The sequence below is a fragment of the Pleurodeles waltl genome, chromosome 3_1 (genome assembly GCF_031143425.1).
Source record: "Pleurodeles waltl isolate 20211129_DDA chromosome 3_1, aPleWal1.hap1.20221129, whole genome shotgun sequence".
Lineage (NCBI taxonomy): Eukaryota > Metazoa > Chordata > Amphibia > Caudata > Salamandridae > Pleurodeles > Pleurodeles waltl.
In genome coordinates this window covers 412,077,618-412,090,136 of record NC_090440.1, presented here as the reverse complement: position 1 = coordinate 412,090,136, position 12,519 = coordinate 412,077,618, and the positions used below count along the sequence as shown (strand labels likewise).

General features: G+C 46.2%; 1 protein-coding gene across 2 annotated transcripts in view; it reads left to right on the top strand.

The window, feature by feature from the left end:
• The window catches only part of VPS33B (VPS33B late endosome and lysosome associated), a 691,895-nt gene that overhangs the window by 518,650 nt on the left and 160,726 nt on the right, over nucleotides 1-12,519 (top strand). For both annotated transcript variants that reach the window (XM_069222652.1, XM_069222653.1), the window contains one exon: nucleotides 5,195-5,327. In XM_069222652.1, coding sequence (XP_069078753.1) covers nucleotides 5,195-5,327 — 133 coding nt within the window. The remainder of the gene's footprint in view (nucleotides 1-5,194; nucleotides 5,328-12,519) is intronic.

Here is a 12,519-nt window from a genome sequence, read left to right as displayed (position 1 = left end):
GTCATTGGGACATTCGGGTCAGAAAAAGAAGTCGTCGAAGATGGACAAGCGTTCTTCAACTTCACACCGTCGCTCGGACGATGCAGCGCGGGAAGAGCGTTGACGCTCTAGGCCTCTGTCATCGGAGCCTTCATCTGGGTCGGCTCTGTGCTTCCCCGACTTCCCGGGAGCCGGAGCCACCCCTTTCCAGCTCAAGGAATTTTATGAGGCAATGCACCTCATTATTTGGCAGACCGACCCACCTTCGGTGCCCTCGAGCACAGTAGAGTTGGTGGGGGCCACCTCGGGTTCAAAGTCGTCAGATCCAATCTCAGATCCGTCCCAACGTTGGTCATGCCACAGCGACCTTCCCCGGCGTCGGGTCAGACATCGACGCTCCCTACGTCGTTTGGGCCCATTCTCATACCCAGTGACCCGAAGCCGGAACAACATCGCTCAAAGCCGATTCTGTTCTCCATCCTGGGGGACAGATATGGGGAGAGTATGGAGGGGACGCTGGATCCTTTAGAATACCAGCTTGGCACCCCAAATGGACTGGGTACAGGATATGGGTGATGCCAGTGGTCTAGACACTGGTATTCCCTCTCCTCCTACCATGGCTACGGAGGAGGGTGCCTCTTATTCCATGGTGGTGAGAAGGGCGGCTGAGGTCCGGGACCTTGAGCTACCTTCTATGGAGGTTAGGCCTAATATCCTAACTGACGGGCTTCAGCCAGGGGCTTTCTCTTTTGAGCCCCTTCTTCCCTTTAATGAGGCACTGACAGACGTCCTTTTGGGTACTTGGTCCAGACCCAGCATAGGGGCTCCTGTGAATAGGACGATTGCCCGCTGCCATCCCCACGCCTGAAAGCCTTGTCATCCAGGCTTCTTCTTCATCTGGTGCATTCCCTGCTGCACCCCCGGATAGGGAATCAAAAAGACTGGATAATTTGAGGAAGAAATAGTTTTTTTCCAACAGTCTAGCAATGCGGTCCGTGAACACCACATGTCTTTTGGGTCGCTATTCCCATACTCTCTGGGATAAGGTTGTGCAAGTGCTGCCTAGAGTTCCAGACTATCCTTTCCCAGTACTTCCATATTCCCGTCTTACCAGCCCACAGACATTACCTACGATTTGTGGTAGGTCACAAGCACTTTTAGTATACTGTGCGCCCCTTTGGCCTCACCAGTGTCCCTCAGGTGTTCATGAAAGTGATGGTAGTGATGGCAGCTCATCTGCCCGGGCTAGGGGTTCCAGTCTTCTCCTACTTCGACAATTTGCTGTTGAAGGCCAACTCGCCTCAGACAATCATCTCCCTCCTCCAGACTATGGCAAACCTTTTGCATTCACAGGGGTTCACTGTCAATGTGCTGAAGTCACACCTGACTCCTTCTCAGACACTCCCTTTCATCGGAGCTGTTCTGGATACAGTGCAGTTTGGGGCATATCCTCCTGAAACGCAAGTCCAGGATATTCGGGATATGATACTGATGTTGCAGCCTCTGCCCTGGATTTTGATGAGAATAACTCTGAGGCTGCTGGGCTTTATGGCCTCCTGCATCCTTCTGGTTCAAAATGCCAGATGGCATATGCGGGCTCTGCAGTGGGACCTGAAGTTCCAGTGGGCGCAGCATCAGGGGAATCTCTCAGACAAGCTCCAGATCTCAGAAGGAACTGCGAGAGACCTGCAGTGGTGGTTAACGAATCGGGATTGGGTCAAGGGCAGATCCCTCTCCTTTCCCCAACCAGGTCTTAGTTGTGACAGATGGGAGAGGCGGAGATCAGAGGCCTCTGGCGAAAACCGGGCTCCATATCAATCATCTAGAGCGCCGAGCGATTTGACTAGCATTGAAAGCATTCCTTCCCTCTCTCAAGGGGAAAGCAGTGCAGGTGTTCACAGACAACACCACCGCCTTGTGGTATTGCAACAAACAAGGCGGAGTGGGGCTGTGGACCCTTTGTCAAGAGGCTCTTCGCCTCTGGACTTGGCTGGAACATCAGGTCATTTCCCTGGTGGTTCAACACCTGGCAGGTTCCTTGAATGCCAGAGCAGACAAACTCAGCCGACGATGCGTGGTCGATCACGAATGGCGTCTCCATCCGGGGGTGGAGCAAGGTCTTTTCCTGCAGTGGGGAGAACCTTGGTTAGACTTGTTCGCCTCCGTAGAGAACGCAAAATGTCAGCTTTTCGTCGCGAGTGGAATTCAGGCCTCCTGTATGCCTTTCCGCCCATACCACTTCTGCCCAGAGTTCTGAAGAAGATCAGACGAGACTGGCCCCAAGTTATACTGGTGGCTCTGGACTGGGCACGAAGAGTCTGGTATTTCGAGCTGTTGAGCATGGCCATAGTTCCTCCTGTCAGACTGCCCCTCCAGGAGGATCTTCTATCGCAGCAACAGGGGAGGGTCCTCCATCCAAACCTGTCAACTCTATGGCTTCATGCGTGGAGATTGAGCGGTGACAGTTGACGTCTTTTGACCTGCCACCCAAAGTCTGTGAAGTTATCTTGGCAGCCAGGCGTCCCTCAACCAAAACTGTATATGCCTGAAGCTGTGACAGCTCCCTCCAAGCAAGAGCAAACACTAACTCTCCTCCCAGCAAGCGTAGGGTAAAAACCGTTCCCTCTCACTAGGAGCTGAGTTTTCATTTGTTTCTCTGCCTGCAGACATGCAGGCAGGGAAACGGATCAATATATTTTTCCTGCACGCAGGGAGCTGGATTTCCAGCTGCTCCCGGCGTGCTGGAGCAATGCTGGCTCACACAGGAGGTCGGGAGTCATCTGGGACCATAGGGGCCTTGAGGTTCCCCCGCGGTCCCCCCTCTTGGTAAAGGTGGTGCCCTGGGTAGGGCCAGGGTATCCAGCAGTACATGGCCAGGCCCTAGGAGATGGTGTCCCTGGGGCCAAAACTGGTCCAGCGGGGGATCCATACGCCACTTCCCTATTTAATCAAGGAGTTTGGCCCCAGCAAGGTGGTGGTCCCCGGGGCTCATTGAGCCCAATGGAGGGGGATCTGCGCGTCCCTCTGTCTTTTTTATGAAAGGCCTGGGGAGGTGGTAATCCCCAGGGCAAAAAAGGCAATGCGCGGTGGTGTTTGAATGAATGTAAAGTAATTGCAATTACATAACATTAAAAAAACTTAGAAATTCACTGAAACAAACAAAGGTTACAGTGGCCTTGTGCCCTTGCAATGTACTGCTAATTACCCTAGATATTACAGTACTCATGACATATTTTATAACATCATTAATAATTTCAGTGTAACTTTAGTGCTCCCCACAAACCTCAGATGACAAAGACGCTCCAAGATGTATACGACGCATTGTGAGCTACGTGTCATGAATTGCCTAATTTATCTACTCCTTACCACCCTTGGGGACAGGGAATCTCTGCACCATTTTGCTATTTTTGTAGGCTTTACAATGCCCTCATGGAAAGAAGCCTTGTAGGTTGTAGTCTCTGAAACTTTGTGAGGGAGGGTGGGTCTCAAGACAACTCACAAAGCAACAGTGGGTACCAGGGTAAAAACTGGGATGCCACTAAGGCATGGTGCCATGACTGTAGACAGATGACACTGTATCAAGGACACTTCATGTCCTAAAAACAAACCAACTAGTAAACCCCCAGGGGTTGCCAGTGTAGCTATAGGGGACGATTCCTCAGATGAGGAGCCCCTCTTAGCCTTTAACTGGAAAGTGGGGCCCACAGGTGAGTTGAAGATTCCAGAAGGGAGTAAATACTTCCACCACTTACTGGTGAATGGAATCTCAGACACTGCCCTGAGAGATACCTGTGTCAGTCACACTATTGGGCATGACAGTTTGCCACTCTCAAACCAGTATATACCAGGTGAGACTGCCAGGGCAAGGGTTATCCCAAGGAGGTCACTATCAGGCCTGTGGCTTTAGTGCCCCTAGAAATAACTGGGTTCCATAGTCAGCAAAGACTCCCCCCTTGATTGTCTCCTTGGTAATGACCTCCCAGAGGTTGTTCAGAGCCCAAAAGAGGAGCTGGTCCAGTGCCAGCTCTCTTCCAGTGATCCTGGAGGTGCTGCCCCTGCAGTGAGTGCAAGTAGGCCTCAAACAAAAAAGTATAGCAAGAAGTGTAGGCAAGGTGGGCAACTTTTAGCCAAGGTTCCATTAAGCCAAGGAGATTCTGCTCCAGTAAAGAAGAATTCCAAAGTTGGCACTGGTGAAGCCTAGTCTGACCCACAGAAGTCCTAACTAGTCAAGCAACTGTTACGTTTGAGTTGGTGGCTCCTTGGCTAACAGAAAAGAGAGTGAAAGAAGGTTATTTGCTACAATATATACCCCCCAAACAGAAGACAGGCACCCCGAACCCAAAGAAACCTGTGATTTAGCCCCTTCACCTGTTAGTGAAGAGCTAAAGGTGTGGTTCTGGGCCACTGACAGCTGTCACTGGCCTCTGCTGGGTGTTAGACTTTATGATTGCTCTATCCTTGGTGTGGTGTTCCAACCCCATGTCAAATAGCAAACCCTGTTGGTCATAGTGGGGTTACTCCATTTGTGGGTAACCTTTTTGGGTAAGCTGGGGCTTGCCCTGACTAAGAGAGAGTTAGCAGAGATGGACACCTCTCATCCCAAGAAGAGGGGAAAAGCAAACAAATGGCATTCCTAATGGTGTCCTGCACTATATAGAGAGCCAGCTTCCATCAATGAGCATCAAATGTGCTAGAAAATTATACAAATTATATGTTTTTTCTTAAAGGTATGTTATCTGTTTTTCATTTCACATGCTATTCTTGTTCAGAAATACTTTAGCCACAAGTTTGTGATAAGTTGTATTTCAAATAATACTAATTGTTTATGAACACTTGCTATGATGGGATGGAAAGCACAATTGTGTCTCTAGTTGCCTGCAACAACTGTTCATTGAGTCTTGTTATTTTGTAATACTAGCATGATAAAGTCACATATTCCACATTAAGTTCCTATTCTAGAGTGATACCACCTCAGAAAACAGGTAATAAGGCTTCAGATGTGTCTAGCTGCCCTTGATGAACATCTTGTAAACCTGTTTTCTCTGTATTACCTCTATCCTTTTCCCATTCTCATTAAATATACACTTCTGGTTTAGACATACAAATCTAAAATAAGGTTAAGTATGTTCTGATTTTTCTCAAACACAAAACTGGTAGCTGCAATGGAAATGTGTGCTGCACAGGAGTGATTATTGATCTAACATCTATTCCACAGAGTTATGGGCCAGACCATCTGCTGACATTTTTCAACTTGAAACAGACAGGCATGCTGACCGAACAAGTGGCTGGAGAGACTATTTCTGCTGTTGAGAATAAAGTGAGCAAGTTGGTCACAGACAAAGCAGCAGGTGAGAGAAACGTGCATCAACTTTGATGTTTTTGCAAATTATATATCAACCTGAGATCTTCAGCCAAGTTAGTGTATGAGTAAAATATTTTGCTAATAGATATTCGTTCCTGTAGATTCCTTAGCTTGATGTATCTCCAGGTAGCAGACTGGATCAAATTTTTGAATTAGTTTACGCTGCTGCATCACCGACCTGAGATCTGATAGGCTCCACCTCTAGAAGTGGCATAATTTATTTTTCACACATCATACATGCCAGAATCAGGAGGTCAAGGGATGTTGGCTCGATATTTTCATGTTTTCTGAACAAAGTGTTTGCTTTGGTTTTGATGAATGTTCCCACCTATGTCTTCAGCTTTCAAATACTACATTAAAACAGGAGAGAATTGTAGGTTTGGCCAAGTGTTATTCAGGTATGGTAACAAGACAGATTATTGTACTCTTTGAATTTTAGGAGACCAAAAGTTATCCTAGAGAGGAAAAATCTTTAATGGAGGACATCTCCATTAACTTTGGTGCCCCACAAGAAGATTAAGTTTTATTTCTCAAAATCTGTAAGACTTACCTTGGCTACCAACGGATTCAAGAATCAAATTTAAAATTTGTTGCCTCATTCACAAAACTGCTTATATTATTAAACCACCTGCTTATCATAACCAGTTGACATCACTGTCTCAGGAACAACAACTAGCAATTTCAGGAACAGTTGATATAAAAAAAAACTGTCAAGCACTACATCACATATTCACGGGTGGCGCAGTAACTCAGCCTGTTGAGCGAAGAACACAACATGATCCTCCTTTCAAGGAATTTTTAAACTTTTCATTTGAATTAACTAGATCTTTATGATGTTTATTCCTCCCCCTTTCAAAACTGTATGACTGTTTTACTACTGCCTAACATCTTTATTCTTTGTTATGTGTAAAGCATAGCGATGCCAGCGACATAAAGCAACATCACTATTGTGTAATTTTGGTATTTCAACTTTTAACTTGCTTTTTCGAATGTTCTCCTCTCTGTTACTTGTAAAGTTCATTAATGCCAATTATAATGCAGATGTGCTGTAGAAAACTGGTAAAGATGTCATTGTGTGAAAGAAAACAACACTTCTCTTTACCCTATTCTGCATTACTAACAATAGGAATCAATCAGAATTCTCCAATCTTGATTTGCTTGACGAAGTCTTCTTGGGTTTTAATATCTGTTATGACATTTACTGGATCACCCACTTAACAAAATAAATTCATTAATGAGAACTCCAGCCCCATGTTTTAGACAATATATTTGTAACACTGAGGTTTCACCCATGGACCTCTATTGTCACTCTTGCAAAATGTAAATGTTCTCTTATTTATCGATGGACTCTCAAAAAGGATCGCTGGGGGTGCTGCCAGTCTCAGGTGGACATTTGTCCTGCTCTGCTTCTCCCTGCTGTTATCTGTTCATTGCAGGTGATTCAGAACATATACGAGTGTCACTTGTAAGTCGTTCTAATTATTCCTTTCTGGTTAAAAACTCAAGTGATATTTAAAGATGTTCCATCTTAGTCCTGGTTCTCTATCTTTAAACGAACGCATTGGTCTTGTCTTTACAAGACCATAGTTCTTCATACCTGGAAGTTGCAAGAAAGAAAACTTTAGAGACTTAGGTGATTCCTGTTGATGTGGTGCTGGCTGCTAAATTCACTTTCCTAAAGTGAATGTATTCAGGAAGATGGAGCAGGTTTAGGGAGCAGTGCATTCAGAAATCTATCAATCCCTAGCAGCAGACATTTAGTGCTTTGACAGTCTTGTCCATACTTCAGTGACCTCTGAACTAGACTAATTTTTTTCATATGACTCACTTTTTCGTATGTCAGTAGAACTGACATTCTTAAAGGTCTCGTAAATTCATCTGATTTTATTTACAGCACTTTTGGTGGGCCTTAACCTGGTGAACATATTCATGATGGGGCCCTTTTCGAACGTATAAATTCCTGCTTTTCACATATTTAAAACAGTCTTTCTTATTGCTTTTATATTGGCTAAGAGTTTTAGAAGTGTTGGCTGTACTCAAGCCTACATTAGATCATTAAATTAAATGTAATCCTAATCAGCTCCACATCCAACCAAGGTTAGTCTATTTCCACCGCTTGCAACCCAGAAAAGCCTTAGTCTTCTGTTAAGAGAGAGAAAGCCTGTAAGAAAAGTAAACAAACAATCGCTTGTTGAGTGATGGTTCCCTGTATGAAAAAGCATTACAAATTAGTGTAAAAAGAACTAGCCCAAGGTGTACCTATAATAAAAATATGTCAGGTTGCATGTGACTTGGTCATCACAGCATATGCCTACCAAACACCAGTATCTTAATTCTGTTGCAGGGAATGACTCTGTTTGACAAAGTTTTGTTGAATATTTTAGTCTGAGAGGCTAGTGCACCTCTTTGTGTGACATTGCCACAGGGATCTTTGCAGAATGAGGGATGTGCAGAATGGAGTATTTATTATGAAAATACGTTTTTTCTAAACTTTTTTATTTATTTTTAAGATACCAGTAACCACCAGAAAAAGTGAATGTGTGCACACCATCCTCTCAATTTACACTCAAGTGGTACATTTTCACTGTGCCCACGATCCACCCCCCCCCCCTTCCTTGTGTCCCTGCTGGGAATTCTGGGTGGATGAACAACAGCCAGCCCCATCTAGTCAGTGTCTGGCCGCACCAATGCACAGCTCAGTAGATAGAGAGACACTGGTGCCCAGATGTCCCAAGGTCTACTTGGATTTGGTATTATATCCCAGTAGGTCGATAGTTGTTCATTGCTAAATATTGAATCATGAATCCAGTCTGACAGTGCGGGCAGTGGCGCCTTCACATCGCCACTGTGCGCCATGTCAGCACCAGGAGCAGTGCAGTTGGATTCTGTTCAGGTGCTGGTTTGTCCTTCACGTAGCTTAGCAATGCCACCAGCGGTAGGAGTATCGAGGACATGGTCACCTTGTCGGCCATTTCCCTACTCACCCTCTCCCAGTACTCCCTAATGCCTGAACAGTCCATACTATATGCCAGAAGTCCACCTTTTTTGCCCCTCATCTCAGGCAGTGTATTGAGTGTTTCAGTCACAGCCTGTCTAGCTTGGCAGGCGCATGGTATAACCTGTGCAGATGTATGTAATGTATCAGTCCAAGCCTCTAATTTGGGGACGGAGTCCCTGTTTGTGCGCAGCAATATGTCCATTGTGATCTGTCAGGAGATCCGCGTCCCTTTGCCTTCTCTCTGTCGCTGGAGCAACTTTAAGGGTTGTTTGGGTTGCATTGTATATGCAAGAGGCCAGGCATTTAGAGGATGTAAAAGTGCAGACAATGTCAAGTAGTATGAATGTGGGTGGCTGTTGTAGAAAGAGTGGGCCCTTGTTTTTTACCTGCTGCCCAGAGCCATTATATAGGAACATATCCAGCACTGTATGTGTGTCCCACCGCATGATGACTTCCTGGGATATAAAACTGCACTCCTGATAAAGAGCCCCTAGACAACAAAGGCCAAGAGTCTGCAGTTATGCTGCCACGGCGTGCTCGCAGATAGGCAGCAGCATGGTCTATATACTTTGGGCATGCTGGGGGCAAACACAAGGTTCAACCCCACCTTGGTTAACAAACACTGCCAAGCCCATACCTCAACTCTAAGCAGATTAATATTCTTACTCAGGCGCCTATTCTCTGCGCAAACATAAGTGATGAGTTTGTATAGAGCAGCTATTTTGCTCTCAACAGCTACACGTGGTTGGCAGGTAGGTAGGAAGTGCCAGTACTGCACCTGTGCGCTGAGGTAGTAGAGTTAGAAACTTGTTGCATCCAGCCCAACTCTTTTAAAGAGGAGCATCAAAGTCTCCCATTTCACCCTGGCCTTTCTTTCAGCCCACTCCATCCTTGTCAGAAGGGACTGTTGCTGCTGAAAGAAAGCTGTGTCCCGTGGAACTGGGATATTGTTTAACAGATATGGGAGCTCTTGATTCCCCGCCCAGTTATCACAAAAATAAGTTACTTACCTTTGGTGACACTTTTTGCGCTGGTTGCAAAGTTTCTGCAGAATCCTCGTTACCTTCGTTTTCTGGTCTTCAGAGGGTGTGCTAATCCTCTGGTGGTGCTTTTGTGATCAGGTTCTTTTTTTCTTTTGCCCTGACCTCTGTGGTGCACAACAGAAATCTATGCAGAACTGACACTAGCATCAGAAAACGTCTTTATATGTCCTATATATTATCTACAGCATGACATCTGTCTGGTTGGCATTGGGCGCCAGCAGGCCCTGGAAAAAATGAATTTGTGGAAAAGAAGTGCAGTGTCCAGTGTGCTGCATTGTGATATTTCGGGTGGCTTGTTCATATATATTGTCACTAAATATAGTTGACATATGTGGTGTGGGGTCTTATGTAGGAGAATAACAGAACATTGCTTTGTTCATGCATTTGGGGTTTTCTCCACAGCATAATCTTTGTTCTTCTTAGGGTCGGGCCCACGAGAACATGCCCTAGCGCTTGCGTCTCTCTTGTGACATACTGTTATTAACAAAAAGGACTTGGAGCCCGCCCGTTACTTCCCATTTTACAGCCTTGTAATTGGTCAATACAGACCTATCATCATTTTCGTTCCTTTCCGTGGAGCAAGGACCAAGCACTGATTGATTCAACTTAATCAATGCCCGACCACTGCTCCCTACATGATTGACGTGCTATTTTGTTTTTTTTAAGTTCTAATGCCATGAAAACAGAAGGCAAGTGACTAGCAAAAACTTGCCCAGCAGGACAAACAAAATTGCAAAGATTTATATTTTTATAGTTAACTTACTTTAATTTTGCCAAGTTGTCTTTTCTTACTTTGCACTCATGTTTTCTTTTGTTTTTGTTCGTGGATGCTGTTCTCAGAAGATGACAATTATCTTGTTCTAAATATTTGACAGCAACCTTGTTTCTTTCTTATGTGTAATTTCTGAAATGATGCTTTAACACATAATCATGCAGAACACCCAGTCCAACCCATCCCCGCCAGTCCACCCCAGCGCATCCCACACCAATCCAGCCCACTCAGTCAAACCCACCCCACTCCAGACCACTCACCCAATCCAATCTAATACGCCACACTCCAAAACAGTCTGCCCAACTCCAATCTCCCCACTCCAGTCCAGAACAATCTGCCCTACTTCACTGTTCCCCACTCCAGCCTGCCCCACTCCAGTCTAGAACAATCTGCCCCCACTTCAATCCAAAACCATCTGCCCCTCTCCAGTCTGCTGCACTCCAGTCCAAAACAGTCTGCTCCACTCCATTCTAAAACAATCTGCCCCACTCCAGTCCAAAGCAATGTCCCCCACCCTGAATCGACTCTACTCCAGTCTTCACTATTCTAATCTGCATCACTCCAATCTGCCCTACTCCAGTCTCCCCCATTGCAATCGGCCTGACTCCAGTCCAGTCCACCTCACCCCAATCCTCCCACTCCATCCCAGTTTACCCCACTTCAGTCCACCCCATTCCAATCCAGTATGCTGCATACCAATCCAATCCACCCCAGCCCAATTTAATCTACCCCACTCCAATCTAATCCACCTCACCCCAATACATCCCACACAATTCCAGTCCACCACAGTCTGCCCAACTCCAATCCAAAACAATCTGCCCCACTCCAATCCAGAACAATCCACCCCACTCCAATCCATCCCACTCCATTCCAGTCTACCTCGCCACAACACAATGCACCCCACTCCAAACCAATCCACCCCACACCAAATCCAATCCTCCCCAATCCAGCCAACTCCAATTTGCCCCACTCCAATCCACCCCAGCCCATTCACATCTACCTCACCCCAGCCCTTTCCAATCCACCTCAGTTGAATCCACCCCACCCCAGTCCTCCACACCCCACTCTAATCCAGTCCACATCAGTCTAATCAACCTTAGTACAATCCACCCCATCCATTCCACTTAATCCAATACACCTTAGTCCAGTCCATTCCACTTGATTAAAATCCAATTCTCTCCTCTCCAATACACCCCACGCCAATCCAGTCCACCCTACTGCATTCCACCTCACTCCATTCCACCCCCTCCAGACAACCTCACCCCAATCCAACCCACCCAATCCAATCCACCCCACCCCAATCCACCCTACTCCTGTCCACCCCACCCAGACCACCTCTCTCCAACCCATTGCACTTCACTCCAGTCCAATCCACCCCTATCCAGTCAAATCTACCCCCTCTACCCAGTCCAGTCCATACCAGTCCGTCCAATCCATCCGACCCATCACACTGCAATCCACCCACTCCAATCTAATCCACCCATTCCAATCCAGTCACCCCAATATAATGAAACCTATTCCAATACAGCCCACCCCACTCCAGTCAAATCCACCCCACTCCATTACAATCCACCCCACTCTAATGCAATACAGTCCACCCAACTCCAGCCTCATCCATCCCCCTCCAGTCAAGTCCACTCCACCCCAATCCAGTCCATTGTAATCCTCCCCCTTCAAAGCGTCCCACTCTAATTCACCCACCCCAATCCACCCCAAACCAATCTAATTCATCCCATTCCAATTCATCCCACTCCAACTGACCCAAATCCAATCTACCCTATCCAGTACACCCACTCCAGTCCACCCCACTTTACCCCAATCCAATCCAATCCCTCCCAGTCTACTCCAATCCAGTCCACCCTATTTCACCCCACTCTACACCTCTGCACTATCTACAACACTCTGCTCCAGCAAATCCAGTCTGCGACACTCTACACCCCAACTCCACTTTAGGACACTCCAACCCAGTAGCTTTTAGCTAAGCTGAACAGCAGTCATGCTGGTGTACAACAAGGCAAAAACCCATTGCCAAATCCAATAGGTCTTGCATGAGCAAGACCTATTGGCTTCTCCAATGCTTGTTTTTTTGTGTTGTGAATTGTACCTGGACTTTCCATAAAAAGTCTGTGTTTGCCAGCGGTTGCATTTTATAAGATGCTTCTCAAACTGTGTCAGAGACCCTGACAGTATTACTACTGGTATATTTGTAGTAAGTTGCAGTGACGTATGAGCAAAGAATTGTGTGATTGCTATTGATACAACCTGTATAATTAGTGTGACAAAATTAATGCTGCGTAGCATAAAATGTTAAGGATCCTGCAGTAGATACCTGGGGCACACGATTGATCGCTCGTACGTAGGCTCA